Here is a 19,303-nt window from a genome sequence, read left to right as displayed (position 1 = left end):
CGGTTTACCTTGCGTTTTCGCTTGCGAATTGTATCTGACAAGTTAATAAATAAAACGCACCAAAATCTGCACCTATTTCCGCATGAAAATGTAAAAACTGCACCTTAAAAAAAAAAAAAAAGGCATAAAAAAGCCCACTATAAAGGCCAGATTCACACAAACCAGTGCAAACTAGGACATGTGAAACGTCGTCTTTTCACATAGATTTGAGTCTATCTTGGGATCCATGAAAACTGAAGAAAATAGGACATTGAAACAACGGCCGTGTGAACGGCCCAATTGGAATACATGCATCCGCATGACAGCTGTTGTTTTAACGGCCGCCATACGGTTGTATACTACGGTCGTCTGAATTCGGCCTCAGGTGCGGAATGTACTTGCGGAATTACTGCGGTTTTGATGCAGATTTTCTGTTCCAAGTTCTGCAACGTGTGCGTGTAGGCCCCGTGCACACGACCGTATTTTCATCCATCCGTAAATACTGTCCGTACGTACGGATCCGTAGTTATCCGCATGTACGGAACGGTATCCACAAATACGGTCCATAGTGCGACCGTAGATACGGATCCGCAAAAAGAAGAAAACCACAAATGATATGCAAAATCTGCAAACCTGCAGTCGCCTAGCAACTGTATGGCTACAGGTGCACATCCATAGCCGTCCGTAATTACGGAAACGCCCATGGACTTCCATGGGGAGTCCGTGCCGTAATTAAGAACAAGAATAGGACATGTTCTATATTTTACGGAATGGACACCCATCCGTAAAAACACACAAAGGTATCCGTAGCCCATAGAAATGAATGGGTCTGTAATTACGGATGAAAAATACGGTTGTGTGCATGGGGCCAAGGGTTTATATGCTATAGATGCAGCACATACAGCTGATAGAGGGCCTATATAGAAGGGATCCCAGCCAAGATTGTACCCATTCTCCTTCCTCATGTTGTAGCTCACAAACTAGAATATTATATTATATTATGCATGTCAGTGTTTTCGCATGCACATCCCTCTATCAGTAATACCCAAGGCTCTTTTACACAGGCCAATTATCGCACAAACGAGCGTTCATATGAATCTTTGCCGATCTTTGCAAAACGCTCAATCATCGGCTGATCGATAATATTTAATGCTGCATAAATTATACGTTGTCGGCAGTACATCTCCTTGTGTAAACAGGGAGATGTGCTGCCGACATGATGGAAATTTATGGGGACGAATGATCGTAGCGACGATCGTTCGTCCCCGTACGTAACCCAGCATTGCTTCTTGTGAAGGCCGTGTAATAGGACCCTTACTATGTACTAACAGAGCGGACCGAACGTCATATAATAATAATACGTCATATATGTACGGTCACCTTTGATCTCCTTCTACACTTACCCTCGTGGATGTCGGTCCAGTTCATGGAGGACGGTGTGATCACAATATTCAAAGACTAAATGTAACTTTCTCTTCCGTCTAAACACTTCCAGGAGGTTCACGAGGTTCGGGTGTTTTAATTGCTGTAAAGAGAAAAAAAAAACACACAAAATGGGAGGACAAATGCATCAGAAAATACATTTCATTTATGGTAGATCTAAATAATTCGAAGATGGAATTACGTGGCCAGGCAATGGGAACCTTCATAGATATCAATAGCAAACAAGTCAAAAACATAGAAACAATGACAATCGGCATTTAAAAAAATTGCCAGATCAAACATGTGGTCATCGATTGCCTATTAAAAGAAAATCTAACTCTGGATTTTTTAACATTGTTCTATATCAATCGGCATCATAGGGAGCTCTCACGAGAATACTGATTGGCCAAAAGTAATGTGATAGGCGGGAATATCTTGTACTGCGCTGCTGACTGGTTTAGCCCTTTGTGGACACCTTCCTGACGTCTTTCTCCTGACGCATGCCCTGTATCATAAATGAAAAAAGCTAATAAATGTTGCCAGTTTCCGATTTGCTTTTCTTCTTTTGTAAATATGCCATAAAGGACATTATCATGGGATAATATACTTGGAGAGGTTCACATGTTCCATGTCCCGGAGACAATATCAAAGCATAAACTAATACCGCTAAGATCACAACACAAACACGGCCATTGAAACCCAGGCTTTCCTGGTTGCTCACAGGACACACACACACATAGGACTCCTATCCATCACTCGCACACGGCGCAGCAGCAGGTATTGTTGGTTACAATTCAGCGTTCACTAAATATTTGCTTTTTAGCAGGTCTGTATAGGGAGGATCAGAGCAGCTTAACTACACAAACATGTTGCCAGATAGGGCCTGGCATTCCAATGGTCAATAAACAGAGGTTGTTACTATTTACTAAGAGCAGGAGAAACACTCCTCAAGCAGGTCTCCACATGTTATACTGATAAGGCAATGGCTTTTCCAAGCTGCCACTTTCTAGCGTGGGAGGAAGAAAGAAATCTTGTAAAAAATTTTACGAGCGATACCAAAGCATATAAAGTCCATCACACGGGACATCCTGCGGTGACGGTTTTATAGTCGCCACAAATGTATTAGAGTTGGTAGACGCTCACACAAGCTCGGATGTTGGGAAAAATTGGGATTGAACAGGTTGGACTTTTCCCTTTTGAGTCTACGTTTGTCCCTGAGAAGCGTCAAAATCTCTGCCTGGAAGCCGCTCCTCCACCCATGCCTAAATATAATTAACACACCTGCTCGGTAGAGGCCCTTTTAGGTTAGTATCCCACGCAGCATTTTTAGAAAGAATTGCACACATTTTCTAGCGTTTTTCCTGCCATTTTTAGTGTAGAAATATTGAACGCACTACAAATATAGCTTTTTTTTTTTTAGGTGGCTTCTTTTTTTTTTCTCCCATGCACCTCCATAATTTTTTTTTTTTTTACTCTTCAAAAAAACTCATGTGTCATTGTGTGTAATGTTCTTTTATGGTTCTTTTCTGCGGTGTTCTTTTCAGAATAAATCTCGATTTGCAAAGTGGAAAACAGCACATAAAAAATGCAAGTAGTAAAACACACTATTTGGCAAAAAACACCCCCACCACCCCAAAAAAAACCACAAGTAAACAGGGCAGCGATCGGCCGATAAACGATCAAACACTCATTCGTCGGCTGATCGCAACTTTTATGCTGCCAGAAAAACGGTCACTTGTTGGCAGCACATCTCCCCATGTAAACACGGGATATGCTGCCGACAAGATGAAAAATGGATGACTCTTCGTTTTCATCTGCGTCGAGACTCCGTTCATGGGCTACGTCGGAGCTTTCCGTCAGGGGAACCCATTGACCATAGGTTTCCGTTTGCATCACCATTGATTTCAATGGTGACGGATCCGGTGCGAATGATTTCCGTTTGTCACCGATGTTTAAGGGTTCCGTCGTTTTGACTGAATGAATAGCGCAGTCGACTACGGTACCGATTCCGTCAAAACGACAGAGCCATGAAACAGTCACAAACGGTGATGCAAACAGAAACCTCTGTTTATCCTTTTTACATCTTCTACTGTATTCTTTCTAGTACAACCTTTATTATCATTTTTGCATACTCCCAATTTCTTGTTTATTATTCCTTCCACAGGTTTATATGTATTTCTTCTTTCAAAATGTATGAAGGAAAATGCAGACTACCAGTATTTACTACAATCCTCTATCGTAACAAAGCTGCTGCAAAGATTTCTGCGTGAATCCCCAATGTGTTCATTAATGTTCCAGATAAGTTCATTTGCACAGCTGAGCGGTGAAATACCTTATAAATCGGATTGGGAAAGACTCTTGAGAAATAGACGTCTATGAACTAACTGCGTGATTAACCAAAGAACTACAAACTGCTTACACTGCCTTGCGCAGGGAATCGTTAATTGTACAGCCACAAATTTCATGTATATTGTAATGATACAGGTTCCTCTAGAACTGGAGAAAAAAAAAAAAACGATGAAAAACTGACTGCACGATTATAGAACTTGCTAAATTCCTGTTGGTGGCCAGAAAGGAGAAGGGACTTTATGCTCTGCTCATGCCCACAGTGCATGATGGGACATTGCAAGTCATCTGCACTTGAAATTTGTCTCGTCAGATAATTTTTTTTTTTAGTAAGGCCCCATGCACGCGGCTGTGCCCACAAACATGGTCCGCGATAGCGGCCGGCCGCCGGTGGCCGTGGACAGCAACCCACATTTTTGTGTCGTGCTCCCATATAAAGTATGTGTGCACGGTCCGTGAAAAGCAAAAGATAGGACATGTCCTATCTTTTGCGGCGGCTTTCTACGGCCCGGACACCTTCCCATAAATAAACGGGAAGGTGTCCATGGACAACAGAAGTGAATGGGTCCGTAATTACTGATGATTTTTAATGTCGTGTGCATGGGGCCTGAGGGAAGGAAAGACTTGCACCAGAGAGGTGTGACACACGTATATATGGAAGGGTGCAATAGTGGCAGCTCATGCAGCGGTCAATGGAGGGGGCACCAGCAGAGTTTGGCCATGTCTCTTATGTGAGGTGTGAAGCTGTACACGGCTCTACCTGTCCAAAAGGCAAAGTAACATTTGCAAACAAGGAAGGATGGGATCTGCCTGCAGGTCACTCCATCCATCCCTCTTTCACATGGCAGTATTTTGGTCAGAATTTAGAATCAGATAAAACCAGGAGATAGTCCAAAACATATAAGCGGTCAAAATCTTTCCATTATACTTTTTCTGTAAGGGTTTCACTCCTAGTTTGGCTTCCAAATATTGATGCAAAAATACTGAACTAAATACTAAAAACTAGTATTTTGTTAGTATGCTGCATCAGCATTTGTAAGCCAAAACCAGCAGTGGGGCCAAAACATGGAAGAGGTAATATTTACATTATACTTTTTCTCCGAGTAGGTTCCATTTGAAGTTTTGGCTTATAAAAACTATTCCAAAATACTGACCTAAATCATGTCATGTGAGAGGGGCCTTAAAGGGATTTTCACATCATAGACAATTATGGCATAGGATATGAAATAAATGTCAGCTTGACAAGGGTCAATAGACATGGCTATATACATTTCTCCTATTCAATATAATGGAGAGTGAGTACGCGTCATCTTTATGTTAATGGGGGAATCTGGAGTTAGAACGATTGTCTGACACCTTGCCATAGACATTTGATGGTTGTCTGACAACAGTTTTTACCTCTGACTCCCACCATTAACATGTCATTTGGTTTGGTGAAGACGCACCAGGCCCTCCGGTCCTGCGATAGGGATTGGGGAGTGTATTGTAATGGCATAAACCAGCATGATGAAGGAGAGGTCCTCCTGATTATTAGCTCCGCTCTCCTCTATATGCCCCCCTATAAAAAGCAATGCTAAAGATATAACAGAATGCATTGACTCTCAGTGGCTCAACAGCAAATTTCAATGTCTGGAAGTAAAAGGAGAAAACAGAAGGACGAATTCATGCACTAAACCCGTAAAAATCAATGAAATGTTGGTTCTTTGGCTAATTAGACTAAAGCGAATTGGTTATGTATTCCACTGAATTGCAAGATACGAGCGTCATCTGTAGAAAAATGTCTTCATACATGGAAATGTCTCATTAATAAGTAACTGTGTAAATGTATTTGTGCCATTGACAGGTACCTTGAGCATGCGGATCTCCCGTAAGGCAATTTTCTTAATCACTGGATCATCTTCGGACTCTAGGAACTTCTTTATTGCCACGATCTGTCCCGTGTCTCTATTCCTGCATTTAAAGACAACTCCATAGGAACCTTCTCCTATTTTGCCGATCTTCTCATACTTCTCCATAAGTCTGGACTAGCTTGACGCTTAAATGAAATCCTGTGAGGCTCAGCTGTAGGAATAAGAGGCAAGTCTATGAAGGCAGAAACTTTTCGCAAGTTTTCCTTCCAATTAGGCGGCACCTGGAAGCAGAACAAAGGATCCGGTTTAAGCATAATTTATTTTGAATGGCCGATGCACAAATAGATGGAGCATGATATAAAAGGATAATTTATGTCACTGGCACTCCATTCACTGAGAGCCATTGTTAAAGTGAAAAGCCAAAGTAGTGGAGAAAATTGACCCCAAGGAGTGCAAGAATATACAGGGGAAGGGCTTAATCAGACCAACGTGTGGAATCTCGGACGTAAAAAAACGCGTTGCCCCCATGCGGGTCCCGTTTTCACAGATCTTAATAGTATTGAGTCTATAAAGGGATCGGACATGTTCTATTTCTATATTTCAACGGACCCTTCACACGGTCCGTTGAAACAACGGCCATGTGTACGGCCCCATTGAAATACATGCGTCCGTGTGACGGCTGTGACATGGACGTATTCAATGTTTGTGTGAATAAGCCCTAAGGGTAGGGACACACGTAACGGCCGCATCCAGAAGATGTGGTCGTTACCCGATGCTGGAATGCCATTGTTATCGCAAATTACAGCATTATTCAAATGATTTTTGAAGTCTGCAAATTTTTTTGCAGGTAAACCACGTGGACATTACAATCAAAACGCGTGATGGTGCGGTATTTGTCCGCATCACGGCTGAACTTCAGTTGGACTGGGAGCGCTATGTGCGTCTCTAACAGAAGGTAGAAAGCTGCTGTCAGATGAGTCTATTAACGGACAAAAGATTAGGCAATGTTCAAAGTCAAAAGCCCAATCCTTCTCTCCCCCGACACCATTTACATGAGATAGTCGACAGGTCCCGTAGAAATCAGCAGGTAAGGCGACATACATCTAAGGGTATGTTCACAAGCAGTGACCAAAAACATCTGACAATACGGAGCTGTTTTCAAGGGAAAACAGCTCCTAATTTTCAGACTTTTTTTTAAGCCACTCACGTTTTTCACGGCCGTTTTTGGAGCGGTTTTCAATAGAGTCAATGAAAAACGCCTCCAAAAATGTCCCAAGAAGTGTCCTGCACTTCTTTTGACGAGCCGTCATTTTACGCACCGTATTTTGACAGCGACGCGTAAAATAAAGGCATCGTGGGAACAGAACATCGGAATTCCCATTGAAAACAATGGGCAGATGTTTGTAGGCGTATTAGGGGCGTTTTTTCAGGCGTAATTCGAGGTGTAAAACGCCCGAATTACGTCTGAAAACAGTGCGTGTGAACATACCCTAATGTGTATGGCCAGATTAAGGCCAGGATCACATGCACAATTTTGAAGTTTTATACTCCTTTTTTTTTTTAGCCAAAGCCAGGAAATGTATAAAGAAAGCACTGATGCATCTCCTTTCTTTTGTCTCCACTCTTGTGTTCAACTAAAAAACAAACTGAGACAAAAACTGCATGTGTGATCCTGGCCTTATACCGATGTTAAAAAGCGGCCGTATAACGATTGTCCGAAACGGTCTTAAGGTTGTGTTCTACAGGGGTCGCAAATTGCACCCCCAAATTTTTTTACATATGGTGCACACCAAATGTATTATGGCTTTTTAACTCTTTTTTAGCCTATCGAATATCCCTAGCAAGTTGTGATGAATATATTATCTCACGCTCGCCATTGTGATAAGTTTGAAGCCATCTGTGACATTGTTGACCATTCGCAAATTCATGCATCTTACAGCAACGTTGATGAATCTCATTCTTTTCAATAGGAATCGACACGGTTGGGTCACAGTAGGGCGACTTTTCCATTGACTCCTATGGGCAGCTAGTAGCATTAGACAACTTGAGTTTTGCAACAATCTTGCAATAGGCAATACACAAGTTGTCACTTGGCCCTTCTCCATCTGCTCAACCTCTGCATGTTATTTATGCAGGTACAACTTCTAATAACACAGAATTGGTTAAGCAGCTTCGAACATAATAATATTACTGCGTTGCAAGAAAAGGAAGTAAACAAAACATCAAAGTCTAGACCACAAAAAAAAAACATGCAATCTAATTGCCATAAATGCAGCTTTATTTAAAAGGAGTCATTCGGGACATTGTCTTGCATACGGTAAAAGGTCTTGCAGTGGCTGGCTCAGGATTTCATGGTTACGTTCCCTGGGACAGACCTCGGCATATAAAGTCGGATCTCTTTTCCCCCGAGTTATTGGCTCATTGTCAAAGTGTGAAGTTGAGGTGTAATTTAATGCTTCAGAACAAACAGAGGCCTTGAGGCTCATGCAAACTGCAGACCATCAGGCTCCAGCAGTGACATTAGATGCTCTATCTCTGGTGACCCGATACGCCCCGACTTTGTACACTGCGCTTCCAGTTTCCTCTCTCACTTTCTTTTTATTTTACTTTTAGAATCGGTTTAAAACACAACGTAACCATTAGTCGCAGCAAATCTCAATTTTGCGCACAGACACTTGCTTTACTGGGATTCCTATAAGTAATAAAAATATAGGTTTCAGATATAGGTTTATAGAAGGAGGTTTTTTTCACGTTACCGTGCATGCTGGGAGTTGTAGTTCTGCAACCACTGGAGAGCCACAAGAAAGCAAAAGTTGTAAAGCCAGTGCTGAACAAATCGCAGGAGCCAATAAAATTTGCTTTTGGTACCTAACTTTTTGGCTGTCATCAACAGTTTTCATTGCCGGGCTAACCAAAAAATAATCAAACTTGCTGCTGGTGTGATCTGACTGGTAACTAACGTCTACAGTAAGGCCTCATGCACACGACCGTAAGGGTTTTTGCGGTCCGCAAATACGGACCCGTGGCTATCGATACACATCCGTAGCCGTCCGCAATTGCGGAAGCAACCATAGTCTTATATGGGCAAATCCGTGCCGTAATTGCGAACAATAATAGGACATGTTCTATATTTTGCGGATTATTTCTACAGCCCGGACACACATCAGTAAATATATATGGAAAGGTGTCCGTGGCCAATAAATTACGGTCGTGTGCATGGGGTCTAATTTGTAAATCCCAGAAAGGTTTGTCTTATGCAAATTTGTGTAATTGAATAGGAATTATAAAAAAAAAAAAAAAATCGTTTGAAGGCCTCTTTCAGACGGGCATTTGTAAACGTCCGTAATACGGATGATATTGCATCAGTATGTCGTCAGTATTTCATCAGTATTGCATCAGTACTACAGATTCGTATTACTGATGGCCTGTCTTCTAGGGAGAAAATTTAATGACATAAGACAGCCCCTTTTAAAAATGGATGCACTACAGACGACATACGGATGCATCAGTATTATAATCGCTCTCCACAGACTTCAATGGGCGTTTTCTATCCTAAACTACGGATGAAAGTAAAGCACGCTGCGTTAATAAAATACACACGTATTTTATATGCCCATGTGAATCGCCTCATTGAATGACATTAGCTGCGAATTACGGTCCACAAATAACGGATGGAATATGGATGAAAAATACGCACCTCTGAAATAGGCCTAGCACTAAATTTTCTTTAAAAAAAATAATTATATATATATATATATATATATATGACATGGGCAACTAAGCTTAGGATCATACGCCCCATTCGAGCAAAGTGAGCAGATGCAGCAAGTACATTCAGGGTTTTGCTATGGCACCGCACTGATAAGTATATGGGTGATTAAATGTGGCATTTACAACCCCTATCCCATTAAGGCGATGGATTTGGCTATTATGCCAGGACACTTGTCAGACATTAAATACATAGTGACTGCACCTGCCAAGCAACCAGATCTCAGTCAACTATTCTGACTCTCTCACCGGCTCCTGTCAACACGACGACATTATACCGTGGCTGCAGGACAGACTGGAATGAACATAGAGAACTGGGCTTTTCCTTGGCTCACTAATCTTACATAGTGGAGATGTCCAGGAAACAAGATCAGTAAACGGAGGACATCATTGCCCTGTAATCTCCAGTACTCTAAATGGATTTCGTCCACTAACCTAATTTAGGCCACCTTCAGACGAGCGTAAGGCTGGGTTCACATGACCACTTTAACGTCCGTAATCGACGGACGTATTTCGGGCGGAAGTCCCGGACCGAACACACGGCAGGGAGCTGGGCTCCTAGCATCATAGTTATGTACGATGCTAGGAGTCCCTGCCTCTCTGCAGGACAACTGTCCATTACAGTAATCATGTTTTCAGTACGGGACAGTAGTTCCACGGAGAGGCAGGGACTCCTAGCATCGTACATAACTATGATGCTAGGAGCCCGGCTCCCTGCCGTGTGTTCGGTCCGGGACTTCCGCCCGAAATACGTCCGTCGATTACGGACGTTAAAGTGGTCGCGTGAACCCAGCCTAATACGGGTGCTTTTTTGCACCCGAATTACGGATGTAACACCGGGACGTCCGGTGATTTGAGTTAGGGCACCATAAAATTATACGGTGTGCTTACTCCAGTTCTCATTATCCGCCGGACGTCCGGGTTTTGCGTTCGTAATTCAGGCGTAAATAGCACACGTAATACGCTCTTCTGAAAGCGGCCTGAGGGTCCGTCCAGGCAGACGGACATCAAACAGTTAGAGGTATTTTTTTGGGAATACACATTGATGACCTATCATTAGGGTAGGCCTTCAATGTGTGATCAGTGGGGTCCGACTTCCAACAGAACAAAGGGGATAGGTTGCAGTACTAGACACAGCCACATGTACGGCCACGACACTGTGCGCCAGGATAAACATTAAACCGATCCTCCGTTCTGCTGATTGATGGGGATCCCGAAGATCAGACCCAAACTGATCACACATCAATGGCCTATACTAAGGTCACTTTCACACAGGCAAAATCTGGTCAGTATTTTGTATCAGTATTTGTAAGCCAGGAGCCCTTTTTTGTGTTTCATTCTTGGATAGGTCATCAATGTGTATTCCCTGAAAACCCCTTTAAGCTGACCATACACGTTAGATATTTGACAGCAAATTTTGTCAAATTTTTGCACTGCACACCTCAGTAAGATGAAAGGAGGATACAAGCTCTTCCTGAGCGGCAGCTGCAATAGTCACAGCCGCGGGATTATTCCAAAATGAGGAAAAAAAGCATGTTTTATGCACATGTATATCGGACTGGCGCGACAAACTATTCATATTGGATCTGGCTCGCCCGTCACAAAAGCCCCAGCCTTACCTGCAGGGTCAGAATGGCCCACCACAGTATCCTCCGGTGGCCCAGGCTCTGACAAAACTATAGGTCCAAAGGTTCAGCAGAAGACATTCTGACTTTGGAGCCAATCACTCTCCACTAAGGTCTATTTATTTTTGGCTGATTCACAAATAACCTATTAGAAAAAAGTGTGATGTGCGCCTATACTGTATAGAGAGAGGTGGAACTCTGAATCATCCCTCTAGTGAGCCACAGATCTGCCAAGTGGGCATGTTTATTTTAACGAGGAGAGGAAAATAAGCAGCTGCCAGACCCCTCTGGCAGTGGCTTATCTCCTGTGGGAGCAAAGGATCTAACATGCCCGATCCTTCTTTCCCCCCCGACATCTGCCGTTTAGGGAAGAGTTGGGGTAATAATTAAGGTCATTGGGAGACAAATTAAATAAACTGATACAAACTGATGTAAATTCATCAGTTTTTCAATCAGTTTAGATCAGTTGCAGAACAAAACAATATAAGGGCTTGTCCACACACAACAGAATCGCTGCAGAAAATCAAAGGCTTTCTGCTGCGTTTGGTGCGGAAATTGCTGCGTTTTTCCCAATGTTAGGAGATGGAGACATCTCTGAAAAACGCAGCAATTCTGCACACTTTTCGTAGCAGGAATTTACATGTCGCGGTTTGAAAAATATGCACCGCAGGTCAATTTCGGTTCAGGAACCTTAGGCAGCGTGTGGCTGAGATTTGTTAAAAATCTCATCCCCTATGCTTCTACTATATTCTTCTGCTTTTTTTCCGGCCAAAATGCCAGCCGGAAAAAAAAACACGGCAATTCCGTTACGTGTGGACGAGCCCTAAAGCAAAAAGTCGGAAGAAGATACAGAGAAAATACAAATAAAAATAAAAAGTTATTCAAAAAGCTTCTAAACAATGACAAAAACACGTAAATCACCATACATGATAACAATCTGGGAACTCCCCCGTGACATATCCCATTATACAGACACGTGATTGCGTTTTTAATCTTTTACTGTCTCATTTCGTTACACAAACAAATCTCCAAAACATCTGCAGCAACTACATGAAATGGTTTACTAGTGACATGCAAAATACGAGACGTGTCCTTCATTGTGAAGGTTCGAGGCGGCGGAGGAATGTTAATTTTTAACAGATTTCTATTCATTTCCAACTGCTATTTGGAAATTTTGCGGTCTACGTCAGTAAAGTTATTTACAACCATCAACCCTGCCAAGGACCGAAGAGCTGAAATAGACAATACAATATCGCAATTTACATACACAATGCAAGATCGCGTGCTCAGTCCCATACGGCAGCACACAGTCCCATACGGCAGCACACAGTCCCTACAATTTTGCATTATAGACCCGTAGACAATCCCTGTGCCTCCATACGGTGCCTCTGTGACTCTCTAGAACAGGGGTGTCAAACCTAATTTCACAGAGGGCCACATCAGCCTTCTGGTTGCCTTTAAAGGGCCGATTGTATAAATGCAACAGCCCACTTAACTGTTAATTTATATTATATTAATCCACAGATCCCCAGATGGTAATAATGATCCCGCAGTGCTCGACACAATAAAAGTGCCCCCACAGTATCTGTGCCCCCACACAGTAATAATGCCCCAGTTGAGCCCCCTGTAGATAGTCCAACACACACAGCCCCCTGTAGAAAGCGCCAAACACCCCCTCTCGTACAGAGTGCCCCACAGCCCCCCACCGTGTACAGAGTGCCAAACAGCTCCCCCTTGTAGAGAGTGCCCCACAGCCCCTTCCCCTTCTAGAGTGCCACACAGCTCCTCCTTGTAGAGAGTGCCATACAGTCCGCCCCTTGTAGATAGTCCCACACATATGGCCCAGAGCGCCCCAGGCTACATAGGCCCCAGAGCGGAGAGCGGTAGCTTACCGCCACCGCTCTCCCTGACGGGACTCACATTCAGCAGGTCACGCGGCGGTCGGAGTGAAGTCGGTGCCGGCCCGGGAATGAACCAGTCCAATTACCTGACCGCACTCAGACTTACTCACTTGGCCACGGCCTGTATATTGCAGACTTAGAAGTCCTACATGTAAAAACCTGAGGTTTTTATATAAATACATGTGCGTATATATATATATATATATATATATATATATATATAGCCCCCCCACACACACACACTCATATATACAGTATACATTCAGAGGTAGCTACGATAGATAGATAGGGTATGTTCACACGGCCCATTTACGGACGTAATTCGGGCGTTTTTGCCCAGAATTACGTCTGAAAATAGCGCCTCAATAGCGCTGACAAACATCTGCCCATTGAAAGCAATGGGCAGACGTTTGTCTGTTCACACGAGGCGTAATTTACGCGCCGCTGTCAAATGACGGCGCGTAAATAGACGCCCGCACCAAAGAAGTGTCATGTCACTTCTTGGGGCGTAATTGGAGCCGTTATTCATTGACTCCAATGAATAGCAGCGCCAATTACGGCCGTAATGGACGCGGCGTTCAAGCGCCTGCACATGCCGGTACGGCTGAAATTACGGGGATGTTTTCAGGCTGAAACATCCCCGTAAATTCAGCCGTTACGGACGCCCTTGTGTGAACATACCCTTAGATAGATAGGAGACAGACTTTTATTCCGATATTTAATATTCCACATATTCCTAGATTCTGCCACTTATTTCTAGGACTGCAAAATAATCTGGACTCACAAAACATCAGAATTTTATTTTGTCCTTTATTTCTGAAGTACATTTTTCTATGACTGTCCAAAAATCTAGGAATTGCTGCTCCCTCTTCCTCTGTCTATTATAATGTACAAATAATAATAATCATATGACATAATTGCATGAAGCATAATAGTAAGCAGAGAATGACAAAACATTTACATAAACTCCACATAATTGTAACATTAGTATAGAATATCACTCCTCTCCAAAGCATATGTATATATTATTATTATCAATGTAAATAGTGCCCGCACTACAGTAACACTGCGCACTAGACGGAGGGGACCAGCACCGAGTATACACCATGCGCTGTACATAGGAACTGTCACAACACGCAGTGTAACTACTACTCCCCGGCTGCTGTAGTGCTGTGACCCGCAGATAACACCACTAGCAGTGTCTGCGGTACCGCTGGGCTCACTTACCTGTACACGGGGTGGGCAGTGTGCACGGCGCTGACTTCGGGGACCTTTGTTCTTACCGAACCGACTCACCGCTGACTGACAGCAGAACTACTCAGTACGGCCGTCGCCATAGAAACATAAACTCCGCCCTCTGCCCACCCAGCCAATCAGCGGGCGCTGCTGCTCTCCCGCCACAGGGGAAACATTCCTCAATGTTCAGTAGCCTGTTCTCCCTCAGAATATGCACCTGCTGAGGTGATGGTGTCTCACAGGCGCAGCTGCTGAGGTGATGGTGTCTCACAGGCGCAGCTGCTGAGGGATGGTTATTATTCTTGACGTAAAGGGCTTGTATGAGTCCCATTTTATAAAAAAAAAAAAAGTAAAACAATAATTAAAAAAAATAATTACCTCAGAAATTATTTTTTTGCCAGCGTCCATAGGTTTCCATCAGTCCTGTGTGTGTCCAAGGCCCAAGAGACGTTGCATCCATAGTGATGTAATTGTAGGTGACCGTGTATTCCAGCCGCGTAACGTCCTGTGGAAGCCATTGAATAACGTAGTCGCAGGACGTTATGTCACTATGACCACAACTCCGCCTCGTCCTCGGATCTTGAGCTACTGGCAGACAAGAATTAATTTCAAAATTATTTATAAAACAACTTTTTCTATTTTATAAAGGTGCTAGGAGATTTCAGAACATGTACTTTAGATTGGTTTATATTGGTTAATAAAATGAGGCAAACGAAACCGTAATCTTTAATGGTTAATAAAATGCCAGGACTACATGGCGCTTGTTGGCGGTAAACATACTTGAAAGACTATCAGTCGTATTTGCGTAACTCGATTCTGCAATACGGTGACTGCCAAGTTGCAAGTGACAGAAAACTTTGCAGACACATCCAGGATGAAAATCACATAACATTGGTTTCAATAACATAATAACGAGAACCTCAATAAAATTTGTGAATGATGACAAATCCCAAAAGGAACGGCCAAAATGAATCCAAGAAATAATTAATCTGGTCACAAAGCATCCCAGAAAAACATATGAAGATCTGCAGATCTCCCTAAGGCTAGGTCTACATGGCGACGTTGGCCGCGACACAGGTCGCATTGCCAAAGATCACAGTGTCGCGCTGCCTGCATATATGTGGTGGTTTTGCCACCCGCAAGTTACCGTGACACCACAGTTCAGTGGGTTTACATTTCTTGCAACTAGTGTTGCGGTCGTGGCAAATTGCAGGTCACAAAGCAATCCTGTTGATATTTATTACTTGCATTGCACACAGCGATCTTCGGCAGTCCGACCTGTGTTTCGGCAAAAGTCGCCGTATAGCCCTAGGCTAAGGCCTTGGCTTAGATCAGTCTTCATGAATCCATGATAACAAGGTGAATTAACAAAAATGAGATACATGAGAAAGCAGCAAGGTGTAAACCACCGCGATACAAGATACTCGTCTAGCATTTGCAAAAACAAGACCTTGATGATCCCAAAGCCGTGTGAGAACGGATAGATGAGTCAAAAAGAACGCTAGCAAAAAATCCTTAGGTGAAGTAGATACATATTTCTACAATAAGATCATCATACCAATAGTCAAACATGGCGGTTGTGGAGGTGATAATACTATGCTCCCTCAGGACCGGACAACAGCTGAAGGAACCATAAATTCTGCGCCGCAACAGAAGATTGTGTCTGACAAAATAAAAATATGAGCAAAAACAACACCAAAACTGCACTGTACCCTAAGGGGTGTTCACACGGTGTTTTTTTTTGGCACAATTTTTTACGCGGAAACCGCCCCAAAAAACGTCTGAAAAAGTCTCCCATTGATTTCAATGGGAGGCAGAGGCGTTTTTGTTTATCTTGCGAGAGCACACACAGTCCTGTGTTTCTGCAGAGTATGCGCGCGTTACCGTTCACGCGCACATCTCCGACGTTACTCCCGCCGCCACAGAACAGAAGACGAGGAGAAGATCTACTCACATACCTGGATGTGAGTAGATCTTCTTCTCATCGTCTTCTGTTCCGTGGCGGCGGGAGTATCGTCAAGAGTAGCGACGTCGGAGATGTGCGCGCAAACGGGCGTGCGCGCATGCGTGAGGGCGCGCGATCTTGCTCTCTGCAGAACCACAAGACTGTGTGATCTCGCGAGAGAGATCACAGCACAAGCCGCCCTGATGCTGTCCGTAGCTGATTGGACAATGTCAGAGCGAAAAGCAACACGCACACATGCCATTTAGAAAGAGAGAAACGCCCCATTGACCGTTCAGGAGGTTATTTACATATCGGGCGCTAAATATAACGGCACCAATATCTAAATAACGGAGGAGGCTGGGTTTGTGCAGCACTTAGAAAAGATTCAAGAAAAATTGGTCCACTCATTTGAAGTAAGGATTATTGAAATTTCCAAAATAGAAGAACGGTAACATTGAAACGGTACAATGGAAACCCTGAGTCACAATATTTCTGAGTACAAATTCCAATCATACCCAAATGAATGAACATATAACCAAGATGGAAGGATCAGGAAAGGGAAGGAAGGGGTGAGGGAGGGGGGGAAACAACAGGCATAGGTGCGCCACATTCCATGATTGAACGGTGCACGGGCAAAAGAGCTACGTCGGGAGTAGGTAGAAATCCAACAAACAAAGTTAGAGGTCCAGCACACAATATGATATGAAAAATTACAAAACTGTTTAAGTCAAAATGAAAAAAATAAATTAAAAAAAACGCCTACGCGTTTCGAACTTTTCAGTTCTTAATCATAGCTATGAGTGAGTGCTGAAAAGTTCGAAACGCGTAGGCGTTCTCTCCCTTTTTTTTTATTTTTTATTTTGTTGTTTTAATTTTGACTTAAATAAATAGTTTTGTAATTTTTCATATCATATTGTGTGCTGGACCACTAACTTTGTTCCTTTGTGCAGCACTGCCTATTGCATGGTGCACTCAGCTGCTCATGTATGGGCAGCTGAAAGGTTTTCTTTAAGGAGCCTCACACACGAGCGTGTTCGGTCCGTGATATACGGTTCGTACGTCGGCCGCATTTCCCGGACCGAACACACTGCAGGGAGCCAGGCTCCTAGTATCATAGTTATCTATGGCGCTAGGTGTTACTGCCTCTCCGCGGAACTACCGAAAACATGATGACAGTACAGGACAGTTTTCCCGCAGCGAGGCAGGGACACCTAGCGTCATAGATCACTATGATGCTAGGAGCCCGGCTCCCTGCAGTGTGTTCGGTCCAGGAAATGCGGCCGACATACGGACCGTATATCATGGACCGAACACGTGTGTGGGAGGCCTAATGGAAGAACCTTAAACTGCAATGCAAACCGCAACTACAACTCTACTTGCTTATTGCATTACGGTGATGTGGTTTGGCAACACATGTATTGGCATGCGATTCCCCACACTATAACCACCACACATGAATGTACCCCAAGGGCAGCAGAATTCCTTTAATCTAGCATTAATAGTACAGATTCTGAAAGAATGGCACTTTATTCCAGCATGGAATTGCAAAATAACCTTGGACGTCACAAAACCTGATGCATATGACTAACCAGAGATAAAACGTTATAAGACCCTTCTGATTAAGCATGGGCTACGCGTTATAATAGTTGGAAATTGCAACTTTTCCCCCCATATGGGGCTTTGTGAGATAAATTTCATGTCATTTACAAGTGACTTTTATTCTCTAAAAACTATGTGATAGTAGCATATTATGTTGGTAGTTCATTTTGAGCTGTATTTTTTGGCATTCTCTATCCGTACAAATCAGTCTTTTAAACTTTTCTGATAATCCAGAATATTTCTTAAATCAGTATCTATCAAGTCCTGTTAAATAAGGCTTCGTTCACATCTGCGTCAGGGCTCCGTTCTGGTGCTCCGTTGGAGCTTTCCGTTAGAACGGAACCCCGACTGAAATGAACGGAAACCCTAGGTTTCCGTTTGCATCACCATTGATTTCAATGGTGACGGATCCGGTGCAAATGGTTTTCCGTTTGTCTCAGTTGTGCAAGGGTTTCGTCGTTTTGACGGAATGAATAGCGTAGTCCACTGCGTTATTGCTTCCGTCAATACGACGGAACCCTTGCACAACTGAGACAAACAAAAAACATTTGCACCAGATCCGTCACCATTGAAATCAATGGTGATGCAAAAGGAAACCTATGGTTTCCGTTTGTTTCAGTCAGGGTTCCGTTCTGACGGAAAGCTCTGACGGAACGCCAGAGCGGAGCCCTGACCCAGATGTGAACGAAGCCTAATCTGTATTTCAAAAATGGTATGTCTGTGCAGAGAAGAGCTAAGTGTCCCCACTCACGAAGAAGTTTAATGTTTTTTTTTTTTGGTCACACGGAGTTGTTACTTATTACAAAAACAATAAACCACTTTATCACAGACTGATTAACAGATTACTCCCTGACTTGAATATACTAATACATTAACAAGACCACGTGAATTTTTAAATAAGGAATCCCCTTTTCTTGACAATAAACAGCAAGTTGATTTGGATGTCTGAAATGTACCTACCGCTTACACAGCTTCATTTTGTTGTGTTCATACAATAATAAAAAACACAAGTCGTCTTTTCAGTCAGTTCCTTAAAAATCCTGTACAACCTTTTCTTAAAGGGCTTGTCTGGGCATGGGTGGGGTTTCATACTGATGATCTAGCCACAGGATAGGTCATCAGTATATGATTGGTGGGGGTCCGACACCAGGACCTTGAACCGATACAGCCGTATCGGCTGCCTCCGGGCATCGGATGCTATGCAGTCAATACAATCAGGAAGTGGCCGGGAGGCAGCGATAGCAGAAAAAGGTAGAACAGGGTTTAGGGGGCCCCGTTCTGGAGATAGGTGCTGCAGCCGAGGTGTGGCCACAATGTAGCCGAACACCGAGCCAATATGAGGTTTTACCCTAAATGAACATAGTATATAAACGATTGTAAATGTCCACGTTTTTTGCAGTAAAACCACATGTCGGCTCGGTGTGGCCGTTATGTGTGTCCTTACCTATAGACATAAGATAGCGGAGGACAACCGAAGTATCCATTGACAAAAGTCACATGTCTATGGCCAGCTTTAGACACCGCTCTACTTATTGCAATTTCTTTAGGCGGTCATGACCCACGGAACCACGTAACTGCAATTTCTGATCATGCTTTTCACTTTTTCCCTTCTGTCCATATAATTACTTGGAA

General features: G+C 43.3%; 1 protein-coding gene across 1 annotated transcript in view; it reads right to left on the bottom strand.

Moving 5' to 3' along the window:
* Positions 1-14,207, bottom strand: part of CDKL1 (cyclin dependent kinase like 1) — a 32,890-nt gene extending 18,683 nt beyond the window's left edge. Inside the window, exons 1-3 of the mRNA XM_075844033.1 lie at positions 14,119-14,207; positions 5,595-5,878; positions 1,383-1,504 (exon numbers count right to left, since the gene is read on the bottom strand). Of these exons, the coding sequence (XP_075700148.1) occupies positions 1,383-1,504; positions 5,595-5,762 (290 nt within the window). The 5' untranslated portion in view covers positions 5,763-5,878; positions 14,119-14,207. The remainder of the gene's footprint in view (positions 1-1,382; positions 1,505-5,594; positions 5,879-14,118) is intronic.
* Between the last annotated feature and the right edge of the window lie 5,096 nt (positions 14,208-19,303).

Source organism: Rhinoderma darwinii, chromosome 12 (genome assembly GCF_050947455.1).
Source record: "Rhinoderma darwinii isolate aRhiDar2 chromosome 12, aRhiDar2.hap1, whole genome shotgun sequence".
Lineage (NCBI taxonomy): Eukaryota > Metazoa > Chordata > Amphibia > Anura > Rhinodermatidae > Rhinoderma > Rhinoderma darwinii.
Note: the sequence above shows the minus strand (reverse complement) of the source record. Positions and strands in the feature narration are given on the sequence as shown.